Here is a 20,018-nt window from a genome sequence, read left to right as displayed (position 1 = left end):
TGAGGCTTGATCCCTCGTGGGGGTGTGCAGGAGGCAACCGATTGAAGATGTTCCTTTCTCATCAATGTTCCTATCATTGTATCCCTCTCCCTTCCTCTCTCTCTAAAAATCAATACATATAAAAAACACTTTCTCCCATTCTATGCATTGCCTTACCTTTGTTGTTGAAATCTATTCTTGCTGACTATTGGCAGTAGACAGTTAATTTTCCCTTCACTGCGTTCTAGATACTGCTCACGCCCAACCCTCTGGGAGCCTGCTGGGCTCCACTGCAGTTTCACCTTCCTCTGCTGTCACCTGCAAACCCTCTCCAGGCAACACGCTGGGGCGATCAGAGGGCTTACCTCGTTGGCTTTCCATCTCACAGGGATGACTGTCCTGCATTGTCTGACATCCAGTGTCTTCAAACACTTGTTTCATGTACTTTGCCTTTTTGTTGTTGAGTTGTGTGGGCAAGAAGATAAATCCACTCCCTGTTACTCCATCTTGGTCAGAAGCAGAAGTCTATAAACATTGCATTTTTAACTTGTTTTAAATTTAGACTATATTTTAAATTTCAATCTGTTGATTACTGTGTTAAAATATTTTTATTTTGTCTACATTTATAGTTCTTTTGTATTTTATTCTCTTTAATATGATTTGCCCCCTTTCTTTTCTAGAGATGTTAACAATTTCCACTTCAACTTTATACACATTTACGTAAATAAAAGCACTATGGCTTCTGCCCCCCACACCACTGACACCTATTACAGAGGGCACTGCTGGCCTCTTGCCTGTTCTTGAAGCTCTTTGTTTACTTTGCTTCCTTCTCCGTTTTCATCTTTGGTACTTCCTAGTCTTCTCTAACGATTTCAAAAATTATTATTAGCTTAACCATTGCATCCTCAGTCTTTTCCAGTCTCTATTTTCAATGAGGCTCGGGGTATCTTCAGGACACAACACACCTACTTGCTTTGTCCCCACTGTCTATCCCATCATAGGGCACACAAGGGGACCAACTGTCTACAAAGAATAGACCGCTATTTCTTCTATCCTCGTCCCTGACCTCAGGTGCACAGTTACAATGGTGGCACACAGCATGCATTCTGCAGCCAGACCACCTGGGTTCAAAAACCTGCTCCATTACTGACTAGGTAGTTTCTTAACCTTTCAATGTCCCAGTCTCTTCATCTGTACAATGGGGATAAAATAGTGCCTACTTCACAGGGTCACTATGACCATTGAATGAGTCAATATTTGTAAAACACATAGAACACTGCCAGACACAGGGTAAGAATTTTTTGTCTGTTAATTAAGAAAACAACTGGGAGCTTCTGGTTGGTGAACATGGGCCGATGAAGGGAAGACCCTTCCCACACACCTAGTCCTACGCAGCACTTCCACCGGGCTGCTCCTGAGTTATACCCTCGTACAATAAGCCACTGATCTAGAGAGAGATTACCGGCATTTCGTTATTTTCCACACGAATGGAGGAAGTAAAATTATTTTGCTTTTTCTTTCAAGTTTTGAAAGACTTTAATCCCTAAAAGTAATAAATGATGCCATGTAGGACGTTAGCGAAACCAAGCAGAGATGACTGAAGCTGAGAACTAGGAGACGTCAAAGGAAAGGTGGCCTGTCCAGCTCCCACTGTGGGAAGAGCCAGCTGTGCCTTGTGTGGCACGTGCAGAAACACCTGCCCAAAGGAGCCACAGTGCCGCCTGAAACTCCTGTGAGACAGCCAGTCCCAACAACGGGAGAGGCTGAGGACCGCCGCCAACTGGTCAGTTACAAACACCTCACGCCACTCTGCGTCTCACCACCTCTCCCCTTCCTGGAGCAATTCCTTCCCATCCTGGAACACCATCCCTATAAAACTCTTTCCTTCTAAAAATGTACGTTAACAGCAAAATGGGACAGCTACAGACCCAGCATTATTGGGCAGAGTCTTCCTCCACTTTGTTTTCTCAACATCCAATCAGTTATTACATCCTGTCAAGCCCCTCTCCTAAACACCGCGCTCTAGATTCCTACTGCTATGCTTGGTTCAAGCCCTTGAAATTCTCGACTTGGACACCCAACGTGGCTTTCTGCCTCCACCTCTCCCACTCCAGTGAGGTCTACATCAGCATCATTTCTGTAAAACACAAATTTCACTCCTTGATTCTCTGCTGGTCTCCCAGAACTGACAGGGAAATTGAGCGAGTCCTTAGCATGGACTTTGTATCTTTTGGGTTGGGCCCTTCTCTACCTACCTCACTGGCCCTAAATGTTCCATCACACTACCCACACTCTCCCATCGCCATGGTAACTCATGCTGTTCTTATGTCAGGAATGTTGTTCCCTTTTTGCCTCTTGGCAAAAAACTAACAAACAAATACAGCCTACAGGATCAAGTGACTTCCCTTTCTGTGTCATTCCCCAATTTCTCTGGGAAGGTGTTGTGTTTCTTCCTCTTGACGCCCACAGTCCCTGGTACAAACTGCAACATGGGCTGCACGAAGGTCCAGAGAGAACTGAGGGGCCTCTGACACCAGCCACAGGACCCGTCCTGACTGGCAAGGCCTAGTCAAGACAGTGCTTCACTCAGGGGTATGGGGCATTTGCTTTGTGTTTTTCTTTAATATGTTTTTATTTTCTTTTTAATGTACTTAAAAATTTTTTTATTGATTTCAGAGATGAAGGGAGAGGGATAGAGAGATGAAAGATCCGACAGCAGACCATCCACTGGCTGCCTCCTGCACGCCCCAGCATGTGCCCTCCTGGGTCCACGCTCAACCACTGAGCCACGACGGCCAGGCATGGAGTACACACTTCTTAATAAAAGAGAACGGGGGGGGGGGGGGGGAATAAAATAAATAAGAGAACAGAATCTGTTTATATGCTGAATAAATTCATGAGTATTTGGCATCTGCAAAAGGCAAATGCTTGATCTTGAAAACTGAAAATATTAATAAGACTGACATTTAAATGAATGTTTTAGACCAAACTGGTATACAGAACTCTGTCCAGCCTGTCAGCCATCAAACTTACTAAAGAGATCTAGGTCACCCACGGTGACAGCATGTAGCTTCCACAACACCCTCCAGTATGTGCACACACACTAACAGCTGGCGGTTGTAGCTGCCTTTACATTTCGAAAATGAAATGTATTTCAATAAACACTTCCTTTATAACGTGCCTACATTTTTTAGGACACCCTGTATGTTTAAAAAACGAGCATAGCCACGTTGTATCTCTTCCAGGAACAAAACTAGAGCTTTTAAGAAATGCCCTATTCTCCCAAAAAGGAGACGACCGCCTTCAGCGACGCCGGGAAGACCGCACGCGAAACGCTACCCGTCCGGACCCGACGGGCGGGCGGGGAGGGTTAGAGGCCGCCTGCGGCCGGAACACGGCCCGCATTCCCGGGAGGCCGGGACCCTTTCCGTTCACGCCGCGGCGAGAGTCCAGAAGAACCGGGGGAAAAGGAAAAAGAGCAAGTACCGGGGGAGAAGTCCCTCCCTCCGAGGGGAAAGCCCGTAAGAAAAGCTGTTCGCTAAGGAGATCACCGTCTGCCCGGCACCTCGAGGCTCAGAAGCCGCGATCTCAGAGGCGAACGCGCCGCGGCACCTTCGCGCGAACCTGCAGGGAGCCCGGGAGCGCGATGGGGCGCGACCCCGTCACCACGGCGGCAGCGCCGGCTCCTCACGGCGAGCCCGGCCTCGGTAGGCGGCGGGCCGGACCCGCGGTCTCCCCGCGCCCACGCGCACCCCCCCACGCCCGCGCCCTCCCGCACCCCTCAGGCCCCCGCCGGCCCGAGCCCCGCGCACCTTGCGAGACGCCGCACACTCCCCGTCCCGCGCGGCGGTCCCTCAGTCCAGAGCTGCGGCGGTGACGCGATCCCAGAATCCCTCCGCGAGGCGGCGCGGGGGCTCCTGGGAAACGTAGTCCCAGCCCGAGAGCGCTCCGAGACCCGCCCTTCTCCCTGCGGCTTCGGGGTCTCCGATCTCCTCGCCCTTCCCGCGGCGGCCCGGTAGTTCGGATGCTGAGAGGCAGGTTCCCAGACAAGCGAGCGCGATGGAGCCCGTAGACGCGGAAGGGACGCGGGGAAGGGGAGGGAGGTGGGAGCGGGCAGCCGAGTTCTGCTGTGAGCTGGGCAGGCTCCGCCCGGAAAGCAGCCGGGGGAACGGGGGCTGGAAACGTGTGAAGTCAAGCGCGCGCGCGGGGTGCGGACACGGTCCCAGGTCAGCCTCCTAGGTGAGGCCCTCGGAGGGGCGTCCCCGCCGCCGGGAGCTGCTGGTGCCTGCAGGAGGCTGAGCAGGTTAGGGGTTTGACTTGACTCTGAGGACAGGGGCAGGAATGTCCTGGATACACGTGTGCCTCCAGGAGCCCTCCAGGAGGTCTTCATCCCTTAATTACTGGGTGGCATCACAGTACTACAAGGTGTCAATGGCAAACCTTAAGAGACTTAAAATTGTATGAGCAATAAAGAAAAATTGTATGAACTTTATGTGGGCCATAAGCTGAAAAAACTTTTTAAAAGTATGATATAACGTTTTAATACTGCCTATATACTTGATATTAAGGAATTGCTAATTTAGTAGGTGTGATCATATCCTGGTTATTTTTAAAAATATATATATTTATATTTATTTTTTTTTAAGAGAGGAAGGGAGAGAGATAGAATTAGAAACATCGATCAGCTGCCTCCTGCACACCCCCTACTGGGGATGTGCCGCAACCAACGTACATGCCCTTGACCGGAATCGAACCTGGGCCCCTTCAGTGTGCAGGCCCATGCTCTGTCCACTGAGCCAAACCGGTTAAGGTGTTGAAAGGTTCTTATTCAGAGACAAATTCTGAAGTACTTACAAATAATGGCATTTCCAGGTCTCTTTCAAAATAGAGTGATGGGTAGAAGTGTTCATTATACTATTACATATAGTAACAATACTTTTTTACTTTTCAACCACTCTTGTATTCTTGGTTAATACCTGCTTGAGTGTGATATAGCACTACTTTAATACACTGCCATATTTAATGTATTGATATTTTACTTAGGACTTTTTTGGTGTCCAGAATTACGGTGGAACTTCACTCCTTCTTTCTATCTTTTGTATTGACCTGAAAATATTTTACAAGTCTCAGTAATTTGGGAAACACAACTTTTTTCTTCTATTCTTTAAAATAGCCTGCCCTCTCCCCCCGCCCCCCCCCCCCAAAAAAAAAGTCTTCCTTAAAAGTTTTGGGCTGAGCCCTAGCTAGTTTGGCTCCGTGGATAGAGCGTCGGCCTGCGGACTGAAGGGTCCCGGGTTCGATTCTGGTCAGGGGCACATGCCTGGGATGCAGGCCTGATCCCCAGTAGGGGGTGTGCAGAAGGCAGCTGATCACTGATTCCCTTTCATCATTGATCTCTCTCTCTCTCCCTTCCTCTCTGAAGTCAATAAAAATATATTTTTAAAAAAAGTTTTGGGCTGAAAATCTTTACGGGTACTTTACTTCTGATCCAGTTGTTTTTACAGTAGTTAATTATGTTTTTTAGTTCTTAGTCAATTTTGGACACTTAAGTTTTCCCAAAAATTATTCATCTTATCTGAAATTTTAAGCTTGCTTAAATTGTTCATGCTATTTTCATATTATTTTTAAAAAACAGTTTTTAGTAATGTTTAAAAAGCACAGCTCAAATTATAGCCTTTTATCTAGGTCATCTTTTTATTTTCTTGATTCATCCTATAAAATATATATCTACATTATTCTTTTTACTTTTTTTAAAAATTTCTTTATTGATTAAGGTGTCACATATTTTACATTATTCTTTTTAAAGAAGCAGATTTGGGTCATATTTTGTGATTTATTTATTTATTTATTTATTTATTTATCTAAAGTTTTACATGTCTACTTTTTCCCCGCTTGACACCCCCCCACACACACACAATATCTTTTGGTTTTGTATTATGTCTTTGTTTTTTGGTTTTCTGTTCTGTAAATTTTGTTGTCAGTTCTTAAATTTTACTTTGTTGCCATTTTCCTAATTCTTGATTTGATTGCTTATTTTCTCAGTAACTGTTAACTTTCTGAGAAATGTGTACATTCATTTTTAGGTCTAATATGTTAAGAGGCTCATAATAAAAACAGGGGCCCGGTTCTTCTCAGTGGAAGCCGATGTAAAATGCTTTTCCAGCCTGGCTGGTGTGCTCAGTGGTTGAACATTGACCCATGAACCAGGAGGCCACCTGTTAGACTCCAGTCATGGCACATGTCTGGTTTCTGGCCGATCCCCAGTAGGGGGTGTGCAGGAGGTGATGTTTCTCTCTCATTGATGTTTCTATTCCTTTCCCTCTAAAAAATCAATAAAAGCATATTTAAAAAATAAAATCTTTCCATTCCTTTTGCCTCACGGTAGAAACCTGTCATACCACCTTATCATTTTTCTCTCTTCCTGAACACATATCCCTAGGAGCCTTCCTTCCTTGTACTATCTAGACCAGCGATTGTCACCCTTTTTCATCTCATGCCACAGATAAACTAATTACTAAAATTCTGCAGTACACCAAAAAAATGTACTTTTGCCGATCTAACAAAAATATAGGTATAATTTTTATTCATTCACATCGATGGCTATTGTGTTGGCTGTTCTCACTTTTTAATTTGATAATCTAAAGGAAAAGAGATCTGTGCCCCTGATTACTTAGGTATTGCATGTTTTAAATGGTGCAGCACACCATTCACTGATATAATAATCAGTTATTCTTTTCTTCAAACCCTCATGCAAAGATATGTGGGGTTTATTTAAAATATATTTGTATTACTTTCAGAGAGGAAGGGAGAGGGAGAGATAGAAACATCAATGATGAGAGAGAGGCATTTATTGGCTGCCTCCTGCACACCCCTAACTTGGGCATGTGCTCTAAAAGGGAATCGAACCTGGTTCATAGGTTGACGCTCAACCACTGAGCCACACCAGCTGGGCTGAAGACATGTTTTTATTGATTTTAGAGGGGAAGGGAAAAGGAGAAGAGAGAGAGAGAGAGAGAAACATCCATTGGTTGATTCCTGTACACACCCCAACTAGGGATCAAACACGAAACTTAGGTATGTGCCCTGACCAGGAATTGAACCCGTACCCTTTTTGGTGTATGGGATGATGCTCCCACCCAGACAGGGTGATCAGTTATTCTTTAGGCACACAGCACACTGGCATACTGGGACTTCCCTTTACCCTCATCTCATCTCTGTGTTAGACCTCCTGTTTCCTGGAATCTTCTTTTTTTCCAGGATAATAATCCTTTTATGTTCAGACAAATGTATTTCTGTAAGATATACACTAAAGTAACAGAGTTACATACTTTTCTGGTTTAAGGACATAGAACCTACCTGTCTACATTACAATGCCGATTCTATATTTTTGTCCATTAAAACTGAACTCCATTGAAGTATAATACTGATTGAAGGCTTGCATTTGAAGGTTATCATCTAATCTTTAAAAAGTTAGATTTGTAGCTTGGCCAGCATGGCTCAGTAGTTGAGTGTTGATCTGTGAATCAAGAAGTCCTGGTTCGATTCACGGTTGGGGCACATGCCCCGGTTGCAGCTTCTATTCCCAGTGGGGCGGGGGTGGGGGGGGGTGGGGGGGGGTTGTGTGCAGGAGGAAGCCGATGGATGATTCTCTTTCATCATTGATGTTTCTGTCTCTTGCTCTCTCCCTTCCTCTCTGAAATAGATTATATGTGAAGCCAGTATAAATAACAAAGATGCCCTAGCCAGTATGGCTCAGTGGATAGAGCATTGGCCTGCGGACTGAAGGGTCCTAGGTCCAGTGCCAGTCAAGGGCATGTACCTTGCTTGCTGCTTTCCTGGCCATGATTAAGGTGCATGCAGGAGGCAACGAATAGATGTTTCTCTCTGTCTCTCTCTCTCTCCCTTCCACTCTCCATAAAAATAAATGGGAAAATTTCCTCAAGTAAAGATTAACAACAACAAAAATAATGATGACCAGGATGACTATAACGCATGTTATTACAATCCCAATAAAGGTTTAAGCTGGTCAGAACTTGCTGAAAGTAGGGAGATGGGTATACTTTTTTTTTTCTTGCCTCCAATGGGGCCTCGTTTCCACCTTTCTTCTTTTAACTGAACTGCCTGTGTACCTACAGGGAAGATGCTCAGTGAAATGCATCCCTGCCCTGATGGGATCAGAGAAACAAGAAAAGAAATATCCTGATCTCTCTACCCTGTTGTGCAGGCAGATGGTACTTTCAGACTCTCGAGATGACAGCTGTTGACCTATCTCCTATGTGGGCTCTGACTGCACAGGAATCTGCCTGTTTCTGTGTGAGAAACACTGAGGGGGAAAGGATGGTGGCTGGATTCCCAGCAACCTGCTTACAGGGACCAGAGACATTTAAAGATGTGTCTGTGGAGTTCACACAGGAGGAATGGATGGTGCTGAACTCTGCTCAGAGAAGTATGTACATAAATGTGATGTTGGGAAACTACATAAATCTCACCTCAGTGGCATATCCATTATGCAGGCCTTCTGTGATCTCCCAGCTGGGTCAAGAAGAGATAAGAACTATGAAAAGGAGAATTCCCAAAGCCGCTCACCTAGATTGCGAGATTCTAATTAAAAACAAAGAACCAACTCCTAAGCAGAATATTTTTGGGGAAAAGACACGCACTGGTAAGACGGTAAGATTCACACTGGATGATTGGTCTCCACATTAAGAGAAGACTGGGGAAACACAATATCCCAGAGGTTGATTTAAAGCAAATGATATTTACCCCCAAGAAAACAGCCTATCAAGAGAGATTCTCTGACTATCTTGAATTAGAGGAAAACTCTAAATTTAGATCAAAACTTGTTTTTTTCAAAGAGAGTTTGCACCAGCAAACAATGCCATAACTGTTACTTAAATATCGAGTGTTTGAAGCATAATACCATCTAAACAATTATGGGGGAAATTTTGTGAATTGAGAAACTCTGTGAAAGTCATGAATATGCTAGAGCTCTGTGGCATCTTCAAAGAACTCAAACAGCACAAAAAGAGTTAATATGCTCCATACATGGTATACACTTCAAACATAAGATGCTTCCTATACATAACAATTTTCAAATGGCAGAAAATTCCTATGAATGTAATAAAAATAAAACTTGTCATCATTCATCCCTTAACAGGAACAGTCGCCTACTGGAGAGAAACATTATAAATGTAATCAGTGTGGAAAAGCCTTCAAAATGATTTCTAATTTTATTTTGCAGAAGAGAAGTCACATGGGCAAGAAGCAATATGAATGGAAAGAATGTGGGAAAGTCTTCAATGATTCCTCAACACTAAGGAGACATGTAGGAACTCACACTGGTGAGAAACCCTATGAATGTCATCAATGTGGGAAAGCTTTCAGTCAAAAAACATCTCCTAAGGCTCATTTGAGAACTCACACCGGAGAGAAACCCTATGAGTGTAGTCATTGTGGAAAGTCTTTTGGAACAAGTTCTTACCTTGTAGTGCACAAGAGAATACACACTGGGGAGAAACTCTATGAATGCAGTGACTGTGGAAAAGCCTTCAACACAAGCTCCCACCTTAAAGTTCACAAGAAAATACACACTGGGGAAGATCTTTATGAATGCAAGGAGTGTGGAAAAGTAAAGTGGCCTCTCATCCCTAGAATGCATGTGAGAACTCACACTGGAGAGAAACCCTATGAAAGTATTCCATGTGGAAAAGCCTTCAGTCAGAGTTCTTCACTTATTATACATAAACGAATTCATACTGGAAGATAATCCCTGTAAGTGTTGATAATCCCTGTAAGTATTTTGAATGTGAAATTGCCTTTTTTATTGTCGTAAGATGAATTGCAAGCTCATTATTTCAATCTTTGTTCTCCAATATAAGCATTTAAGGCTATATATAGTCCTCTAAATACTCCTTTAGCTATATAACACATATTGGTCTATGTTATTTTGTTTTAATTCTAAGTGTTATACATTTATTATGACTTTTTGATCCATAGCTATTTAGATTTATGTATTAGTAATATGTACGGTAAGGTTTTCAGGTACCTTCTTATTGATTTCTAAGTTAACTGCATTATGTTTAGAGTATCTGGACAGCCCTAAAACTCAGCAAATGTCCCATGGGAGAGAACCACCTGTGCATCTGAGGCTTCTCGCTTTCCTAATCTGCCAACCTTAACCTCAAGTGACCCCTAAAACTTTTGTGATTTCTTTTTCCCCCAAGCTCACATTCCAAATCAGGAAATGTTTACAAGGGCAAAATCGCATGTGATTATCAGGTTACCTCAGCAGAGTTTTCCTCCTGGAATTTGGTTCATCTAGTCCTCTGCTTCCACAGCTCGGTGATGCCTTTGAACATGATTTTTTATATTTATCTGCTTTACCTGGTTGCTTTCTCAATACTGCATCCCAGCTTGAAGCAGACTTTTTGAAGATATTATAAATAGCAGTTAAACTCAGTCTCATAACAACATTGCATTCAGTTGAAGGGTAATAGTGAAAGACAGCTGTAACCATATTTGACACACACAAGGACATGGCAGCTGCATCTGGGAGTGTGCCAATGTTGAACGTCACTCAGCTGTCCACTCAGTTTGATTGTATCCAAGATAATGACCCCAAATGTAAACTCTAATTCAGAAAAGGTTTCACACAGAAACTGTTATGCAAGGAGTCATATTCAAGGACAGGTACCATGTGTTGTGTGAAAGATTACTGAATGTGCTCTTCTATGAAGGATAGACATGTTCACTGGAAGGGTGATGGTGTAATAGTGTGTGGATAATTGAATAAGCATGACAACAGATTAAGAAAATCCTGTAACTATCCGGAGGTATAATGGCTGCAGTCCTGAGTCTGTTTCACATGAATTTCACACACCTTGACTATGCAAACTTAAGATAACTGTATGTCGGAAATACAAACGTCTTACCCTACATAGATCAAAGTGGTCTAACTGGGTGTTTACCCCTTCACATGTATTGACATGGTCACACTATATATCACCACTATTTTTCCATTGCAACAGCACAACACAAATTCAAGCTGAAATATTATAGTATACAAGTAATTTGAAGTACAACATCATATATTTTTCTACTGTTGGTGCTTTTATATCTCAATTTGTCTGGCCACTGTTATTAAATTTCATCTTAAAAAAACAAGTTATTTTTATTGTCTTCTACCTCTGGAAAGCACTACAGCTTGTAAAAAATGCGTTAAATATGAAAAAATATAACAGATTTATGTGCTAGAGTGAAAGAAAGCAACTATGAACCTTGCCAGCGCCTTCTTGCAATGACAAATAAAGCACACTGTATAAACAAAAACATCCACAATCTATTTTCTTTTTTCAGTGGCAACAGTGTTTTGACATCTATTTTACTGTATAATATAGGAATTACCTGTATTTAAGTTTAAGTAAAAATCATAGTTCTTATTTTCTTAAATATCTTACCACAAGTTAAGGAAGTTTTGAATGTTATGTAGTTTAGAATGGTGCTGCATGCAGGAAAGAGAAAGTTACTATTTTTGATAACATGACTCAGGTAATACATCTGTGAGCTGAACTACCTGTAAAGGCACTTCCTGCCTGATGGCCCTTCACTTACCTGATTGTAGGCCTCTTGTCTCTTTTTCTCCATCACTCTTTCCCTTGCTCCAATAAGGAGGTCACTTTTGGTTTAGAAAGAGAAAGTCCTGCTTACAAGAGAGAGAAAATAGATACTTCAAAATATTATAGTTTTACTCAGCTCCAGACCCAATCTCTTAGTAAGGGAGGAAAAGCTGTTACAAGAACAAGAGCAGGGGGGAAATGCACCCACGTCCCTATCCCACCCATTTTTAATCATCTCAAGAGCATGGAGCAGGAATTCAGCCGGGCAATTTGGAGCCCAGCCCCTAATATTGCCTATGGAACTAGCAAAGATACCTAAATTCAGATTCTGATTTTGAAGGATGATAACAGCCTCAGAAAAGTTTCCCATAGTTCGCCAACACTACATTCCCATATAAATTATTGTGGACAGGATCTAGTCAGCCCCACTCCTACTGAGAAGTCTGTGGCCACATTACTCAATGTTCCAAGCCTCTGAAATGATAAATACATTCTTGTTCACCAGAACGCGCTCCCCCCCCCCACACACACACACACACCTCACATGGTGCTGGGGGAAGTGACAATGCTGGCCACACTCAGGAAAGGAGGGTGTACAACAGAATTGTTCTAGTCAAGTTTGAGGCGTTAGGCCGCTCAAGACAAGTAATTACTCAGCAACAGCTATGTGTTCTGTTGTCACACTGAATGGGAAAAAAATGCTAGTCTCTCGTTTTGTGAACAACTTACATACATGAAACAACAAATGAGGCACTTATTCAAGTACTAAATTGCACATTACACACACTAGATGTGAGGGAAGTTCTTACAAGAGGCAGTCAGTTGCTTCAAAGATAGGATAAACCTTTACCTGGGACATTAAAAAATGGGCAAGGTGTACATAGAAAGTGAACATATTATGGTTTATTTTCACAAGTATGGACTTACAAAATAAATGTTCTCACTGTAAATGCAACAAAAGAGGAAAACTACCTTGGCATTTCCCTGTGATGTAACTTACATTTGTTTCTAACACGTCTAGTCAGATTCAAGGATAAACATGAGTTAGCATAACCTTAAATCCAAACACTAGCTCAGTTAAAACCGTAAGACACCTAAAAATGTTCCTACGACTGTGTTTGAATGCTTCCACAAAAACACACTACTCTTGCTGATGTCAATATTGTGATAGCTGCATTTTCAGATCATATATGATATATGATACTCAGCAAATATCAGATTAAGTATAAATCAAAAGATTTATTTATAGCTCTCTTTTGAATATGCTTTTTTTTTTTTAAAAAGCTAAACAAAGATTCTCTCAGTAATTTAAAAAAAAAATTTTCCCACACTGATATTTCCTCCAGGACTTCTCAGAACTCTACCCATTATAATGGTGCCCCCAGTATAATTCTATATATTTAAAATATTGCATAAAGTCAACCTATAACCAATTCATTTATAGGGTTGCCTTTTCTCCTTAAAAGAGTATTTTAAAAATTAATAAAGAAGCATTCCCAAATCATTGCTTGTATGTATGACTGCTGCATTATGAATTGTGTGATTTCCAGGAAAAAGTGCGCCCTTACCCATGCATTCTGTTGTGCTTGAATTGACAAATGCAGGATGAGAGCTAATCTCCAACTAAGCTTTCTCACTTGCAGGAGTTTATAAATGTACAGTAAGGAAATCCTACTAGAGGAAGAGTCTTCTCCATATTGAGTGACTGCACTTTCTGACATTACCAAAAAAAAAGAAAAGGAAGCTTTAATGGCTTTCCCACATATTCCTGGGGTTTTTCTCCAGGCATGGATCACATGGCTTCGCCGTTCTTCACACCTTAACACATTCAACACATTCACGTAAGGCTCTGAAGTCAAAGTAAGGCATTAGCTGCTATATTTTTAAAAGCAAACATCCTTAGGTTTTCTCAACAGTATGAATTCCCTGGTGTTCAGTAAGGATTGAGTGGAAACTAAATGAATTTTCATATTCACAGGGATTCTCTAGAGTATGTGTTCTCTGATGTTTGGCAAGGTTTGAGCTCCAGCTGAAGGATTTATTGCACACCTTACATACATAGGGCCTCTCCCCAGTATGAGTTATCTGATGTAGAATGAGGGAAAAGCTCCGACTAAAGGTTTTGTCACATCCAGTACAGGCATAGGGTTTTTCTCCGGTATGAATTTTCATATGTTGTATGAGGGATGCATGCCAAGTGAAAACTTTGCCACATTCATCACATTCGTAGAGCTTCTCTCCAGCATGAATTCTCTGATGTTTAATAAGGAAGGAGTGGCAACGGAAGGCTTTCCTACATTCCGTACACTCATAGGGGGTTTTGGTGCTATGAATGCTCTGATGTCGGGTAAGGTGTGAAGAACGTCGAAACGCCTTCCCACATTCAATGCATTCATAAGGTTTCTCACCAGTATGTGTAATCTGATGACGAATGAGTTCTGAACCACTGCTAAAGGCTTTCCCACATTTCCTACATAAATACTGTTTCTTTCCTATGTGAATTCGCTGATGTCGAGTGAGGTTTGAGGCACGGCTAAAGGCCTTTCCACATTCAGTACACTCATAGGGTTTCTCCCCAGTATGTGTTCTCTGGTGTTCAATGAGGAACGAAAGGTAACTGAATGTCTTACTACAGTCCTTACACTCGTGGGGTTTCTTTCCAGTATGTATCATCTGATGTTTCACAAGGTTTGAGATCTGACTAAAGGTTTTGCCACATTCCTTACATACATATGGTTTCTCTCCTGTGTGAGTCCTCTGATGTAACACCAGGGAAAATCGCCGACTGAAAGTTTTTCCACATTCATGGCACCCATAGGGCCTCTCCACGGTACTGACACTATGTGAAGTCAGGGCTTCTTGATGAGAGACTGTCACTTGCCTGATACATCCCTGATTTCTTTGTAGCATCTCAGTAACATCCTCGTATTTCCAGCCTCCTTTAAAACTGGAATGTTCAGGGCCTTGGCTCAGATTCCTCTCCTTTATCAAATACTGGGATAAGTCATCTTCATATATGACATTTTTTGGAGAAAATTTTCTGATCTCACCATTTGACTCTGAAACTGAAAAAAAAAACACAAAGCAATGTTTCTTATTTTCTGCATTGAATAAAATAAAAGCCTTTTTTCTTTTTTTAATGAGAGAATTAAAATGGGAAAAAAATTATTACTTCATTGCTTTCATATTTGTCGTAAGTGACTTTGAAATCTAGGCATTCTGCCCAGAAATTCAGAAGACATCAAAGAGAGGAGAAATTTAGGTGAAAAGGGAGAAAGGTTAAATGTAAGTAAAGGAAAGTGAAGGGAAAACAGAGCTATGAAGAAGGTAAGTAATTGAGAAGCATGAGTTTTTACTGTCTTCCTCACTTGGTTACTTGCTGCCAGAATGATGTGAAAACAAAAATGTTATAGTGCTAATAAAACTGCAAGTGCTCTCAAATCCCACCAACTCATCCGACTGTTCCCCTAGCGCCGTTGGAACATCTTACAGCAACTTATTCTAAATAAATAAAGGATTTCTCTGAAAACCATCCCCTATGATGCTCACTCTAACTCTACTTTCCAGACTGATATCTGAAGCTTAACTTTGGTATAACAGTCTTTCTATCAGATGGATTTAATAGACAAACATAAGCCCGAATTTTCTCCAGGCTAATTTTTGTTTTGTTACTCCTCACTAGAGGATATTTTTTCCAATGATTTTCAGAGAGTGAAAGAGAAGGAGAGGGAGGAGAGAGAGGACCGAAGGGGGCGGGGAGGGAGAGAGAGAAACAAACATCAATGTGAGAGAGACACATTAATTAGTTGCCTCCCGCATGTGCCCCAACTGGGGACCGGGATCAAACCTGCAACCCAGGTATGTGACCTTGAATGGGAATCGAACCCAAGACTCTCTGGTGCATGGGCCAACGCTCCAAGCACAGAGCACATTGGCAGGGCACAAGGCTCAATTTTAAAGAGACTTTATCACCGAATTTTAAAATAATATATTTTTTAAATGTACTAGTATATACTTTCTTATATCCTTATTCTAATAAAATATTTAGGATTAAAATTCCATTGTGTACACAACTTATGCTCAAATATCTCCAGAAAAAACGTATACCAAATGATTTTAAAAATGGAACAAAATGTTAGCAGTAGATAAGTATAAATAAAAACGTATGGGTATTCTCTGTATTAGCCTTACAACTTTTATGGAAGTTTACACATTAAAAAAATTCATTTAAAAAAAAAAATTCATTTTTTCGCCCTAGTTGATTTGGCTCAGTGGATAGAGCATCGGCCTGCGGACTGAAGGGTCCCAGGTTTGATTCTGGTCAAGGGCATGTACCTTGGTTGCAGGCTCCTCCCTGGCCTGGGCCTTGGTTGGGGCGTGTGCAGGACACAACCAATTGATGTGTTTCTCTCACATAGATATTTCTGTCATTCCCTGTCTTCCATTCTCTCTAAAAAAAAAAAATCAGTGAAAAAATATCCTCAGATGAGGATTAAAAAAGTAAAATTCATTTTGCGCCCAGCCAACATGGTTCAGTGGTTGAGTGTCGACCGATGAACCAGGAGGGCACAGTTCCATTCCCCATGGGGGTACATGCCCGGGTTGTGGGCTTGATCCCCCACTGTGGGGTGTGCAGGAGGCAGCCAATCCATGATTCTCTCTCATCATTGATGTTCCTATCTCTCTCTCCCTCTTTCTTCCTCTCTGAAATCAATAAATATTTTTTTAAATGCTAAAAAAATTGTACATACACCTGCATAAAAATGAATCTAGACACAAACCTTACACACTTCACAAAATTTGACAGCTCACAAACATACATGTAATTCCCGTTTAAAGGGGATACCCATTTTTTTCTTTTTCTATCTTTTTGTTTCTTGGCTGCACAGACAGACACAGCAGGAAGTGCATAGCAGAGTGGAAACTCACTCACTCACCTGGAAAGAAATCTGTTCTCACATCTCCTTTCCCCAGCCAGGGCTCTTTCCCTTGCTCCAGTAAGGAAACCACATCTGGCTTAGAAGTGTTAAGACCTGCTTGCAGGAAATAAAATAAATTCAGAATCAGTTCTTGAATCCTCAGAAAAGAGGGACCATTAAAAGAAATGCCAGATGTAGGCATGAAAGGTGTCTAAAGATTAGGTGGAGTTCCAATGCCCATCTTAAAAAGGAGTAATAACCCACAGACACGGACTACAGTGAGGTGATGACCTGAGAGCCTGGGTGCAGGTGGGGAAAGGGGGGAAATTGGAGACATCTGTAATAGCGTCAATAATAAAACTAAAGTTTAACAAATTAAACACAACCCCACAACCTAATTTTAAAAAAACAGCATACCTCCCTTGGGAACATTCAGCCAGTTAATGAAGATTCCCACCACCACCTACGGCCAAGTTCTAGCTGAAGGGAGGTGAGGAGCACTCACCCAGGGAGACCAGGTGGCCGTAGTTCTCCAGCATGACGTGCCTGTACAAGTCTCGCTGAGCAGGCTGAAGCCAGGCCCACTCCTCCGGGGAGAAGTCTATGGCCACATCTCTGAACGTCACTGACCCCTGAAAGGACAGACGGGTCTGTCAACGGCACCACGCCTCCGCACGGCCCTGACCCAGGAGGGAAATGACTGCAGTGAGGAGGGTGGACAGAATTCTCGGTGACCAATGAGAGTATAACTAAGAGTAGAGCTGTGTTGTTTTGCTGTATAACGGAGAAAACGAGAAAAGACACACCATGTGATATGTCCTGACATATTTTACAGTTTTGTGAAAGGTAAAGGATTATACATGTGATTTCTGGCTTTGGTTGTGAAAACTCTTAAGGTCTCGCATCACTTCACGAATGACAATTCCTTTGTGTTTAACAGTCAATGGAGAGTGTACTTAATAGCAGTCTCTTGCCCTAACACCGTGGTCGGCAAACTGCGGCTTGCAAGCCACATGCAGCTCTTTGGCCCCTTGAGTTTTTAGCAAAGGCCAGCTTAGGAGTACCCTAATTAAGTTAATAACAATGTACCTACCTATATAGTTTAAGTTTAAAAAATTTGGTTCTCAAAAGAAATTTCAAAAGTTGTCCTGTTGATATTTGGCTCTGTTGACTAATGAGTTTGCCGACCACTGCCCTAGCCAGTTTGGCTCAGTGGATAGAGCGTCGTCCTGCGGACTGAAGGGTCCCAGGTTGGATTCCGGTCAAGGGCATGTACCTTGGTTGTGGGCACATCTCCAGTGCGGGGTGTGCAGGAGGCAGCTGATCGATGTTTCTCTCCCATGGAGGTTTCTAACTCTCTATACCCCTCCTTTCCTCTCTGTAAAAAAATCAATAAAATATATATTTTTTAAAATAGCAGTCTCTTTTAACATAATTTGGCAAGAATTTCCTTTCTATAACAATTGGCTATAGCAGACAGCAGCAACGCCCTTTAAATGAGGCATGCACTCTCAAGCTTATCACACTCCTCCCATTCCTGAAGAAACAGCTGTGAAACTTAGAGAGCGTTTTAGAGAGGTCACAGAACAAGGAGGATAAGCCCCAAAGTATCAGGGCCTCCCAAGGCGGGACTGCAATGCCTCCCAGCACGGAACCCAGTGCTTTTTTTTTTTTTTTCTTTAAATATCCTCAGGTGAGGATTTTTTAAAAATATATATTTTATTGATTTTTTATAGAGAGGAAGGGAGAGGGATAGCGAGTTAGAAACATCGATGAGAGAGAAACATCGATCAGCTGCTTCCTGCACACCCCCTACTGGGGATGTGCCTGCAACCAAGGTACATGTCCTTGACCGGAATCGAACCTGGAACCCTTGAGTCCACAGGTCGATGCTCTATCCACTGAGCCAAACCAGCTAGGGCCGGAACCCAGTGCTTTTACCCTCAGGGTGAGAGGGAACAAGAAGCTCCCGGTTTCCACCACTTGGGTGACTCATGTAACTGTTAGGCATGAAAAGGAATGTTAAAAGGTCCCCCACTAGTAGCCTCAAATGTGTGGCAGGGTTATAGGTTATACCAGTGGTCGGCAAACCGCGGCTCACGAGCCACATGCGGCTCTTTGGCCCCTGGAGTGCGGCTCTTCCACAAAATTTCACGGCCTGGGCGAGTCTATTTTGAAGAAGTGGTGTTAGAAGAAGTTTAAGTTTAAAAAATTTGGCTCTCAAAAGAAATTTCAATCGTTGTACTGTTGATATTTGGCTCTGTTGACTAATGAGTTTGCCAACGACTGGGTTATACTTCACACTGAACAAATTTATTTTACGTGATAAAGATTATCGAGTCACAGAGAAAGAAGCTGCTTCCTGGAGTAAGCAGTGGGACTTGCAACTCAGGTGGAAGTCGGACTCCCCAGCAAAACTCTGGATTTGGACACAAGTATGACAAAAAGTAAGAGAGAATTGGAACTATAAACAGAGGGACTAATTTGGGATGGTTGGCCTTCTTATTCACCTCTGAGAAGTATGATTGCCAGGCAGGCGTTTAGCCACAAAAATACCCAGTGTTCCTTGCAGAGAACCTGAATGTCAAGTCTGAAAAGTGAACTCTGAGTTCAGAGATTTTATCTTGCTCACTGCTGCATCCCCAGACCTGGAAAGGGTCAAGCGTTCGCATCCCTAGACCCCCAGCTTCTGGCTTAGGAGGTCTTAGGGGGAGGCGGGGGGCGGGCTCAGAAACATCCACGTCTAATGAGCTCTCAGGTCCAGGGGTCTCCCTTTGAGACCAGATACAGATGCTGGACGTAGATGCTCAATGTAAATATGTCGAATACATGAATGAAAGGCAGCTGGAGCAAGAGACACAGAATAAAGCACTTCTCATTCGAATATTGAGAGAGAGGAGGCGACAGCACAGCTGGATCCCCACTTTCAACCCTACAACACACCTGCCAGGTCAGAAACCCCGCCACGCGGCAACAGCTCCCCGTCAGCCCTCCTTCGCCCTCCTACGAACCAGGCCAGGAAGGAGAGGAGCGAGGCGGGGCAGGGAGTCCCTAAGGGCTGAAAGCACCGCTTCCCCCGGGGAAAGGGAGGGAGCACCGCTTACCTGAGACATGGCTCCTGTGGGACCGAGGAGGACAGCACAGTGCAGACCGGGAGAGCTGGCAGGAGAGAGAGCGGCCTGAGCGCGCGGGCCGGGCCCCAGGGACCGGGTCCCTCCTCAGGGGGTTCCCGTCGCTGCACGTCCACCCGCCCTCGTCACACGGGGGCAGGGAACCCAGCAGCCCGGGGCGCCCGCGAGGGCTCCCTTCAGGCCAGGAGTCCAGCCTGACTGCACCCCCTGCACCTGCTCTTTGGCCGAGGTCACAGGAATGGCACTTCCTCTGCGATTCTGGCACCGTGGGCTCCGGGCTCCGGGCTCCGGGCTCCGGGCTCCGGGCTCCGCGCTCCGGGCGGTTACGGCCCAGGCCAGCAGGCGGGGATCCCGGCGCAGGAGGGTTGGGCGCC

General features: G+C 43.4%; 2 protein-coding genes across 11 annotated transcripts in view; both read right to left on the bottom strand.

Moving 5' to 3' along the window:
- Window positions 1-11,688, bottom strand: part of ZNF10 (zinc finger protein 10) — a 23,311-nt gene extending 11,623 nt beyond the window's left edge. For 4 of the 9 annotated variants that reach the window (XM_079762794.1, XM_079762801.1, XM_079762795.1 and 1 more), the window contains exons 1-2: window positions 11,590-11,688; window positions 345-504 (exon numbers count right to left, since the gene is read on the bottom strand). The gene's annotated coding sequence lies outside the window, so the exon portion shown is untranslated. Of the gene's footprint in view, window positions 1-344; window positions 3,715-3,791; window positions 4,233-11,589 lie in introns of those variants that run through there. The other 5 variants (XM_079762800.1, XM_079762802.1, XM_079762796.1 and 2 more) reach the window with 4 other exon arrangements.
- On the bottom strand, window positions 11,496-20,018 carry ZNF140 (zinc finger protein 140). 2 transcript variants are annotated; one of them, XM_079762803.1, is made up of 4 exons: window positions 19,618-20,005; window positions 17,019-17,145; window positions 16,532-16,627; window positions 11,496-14,659 (listed from the first exon to the last, which is right to left on the bottom strand). In XM_079762803.1, the coding sequence occupies exons 1-4, from the start codon at window positions 19,624-19,626 to the stop codon at window positions 13,494-13,496; spliced, it is 1,398 nt and encodes a 465-aa protein (XP_079618929.1). In that variant the 5' UTR covers window positions 19,627-20,005; the 3' UTR covers window positions 11,496-13,493. The 2 variants fall into 2 exon arrangements, with proteins under 2 accessions (XP_079618929.1, XP_079618930.1); XM_079762804.1 differs by lacking the exon at window positions 11,496-14,659 and adding an exon at window positions 15,966-16,044 and having other exon boundaries at window positions 19,618-20,018.

The sequence above is a fragment of the Cnephaeus nilssonii genome (genome assembly GCF_951640355.1).
Source record: "Cnephaeus nilssonii genome assembly, chromosome: 22".
NCBI classification, from domain to species: domain Eukaryota; kingdom Metazoa; phylum Chordata; class Mammalia; order Chiroptera; family Vespertilionidae; genus Cnephaeus; species Cnephaeus nilssonii.
Note: the sequence above shows the minus strand (reverse complement) of the source record. Positions and strands in the feature narration are given on the sequence as shown.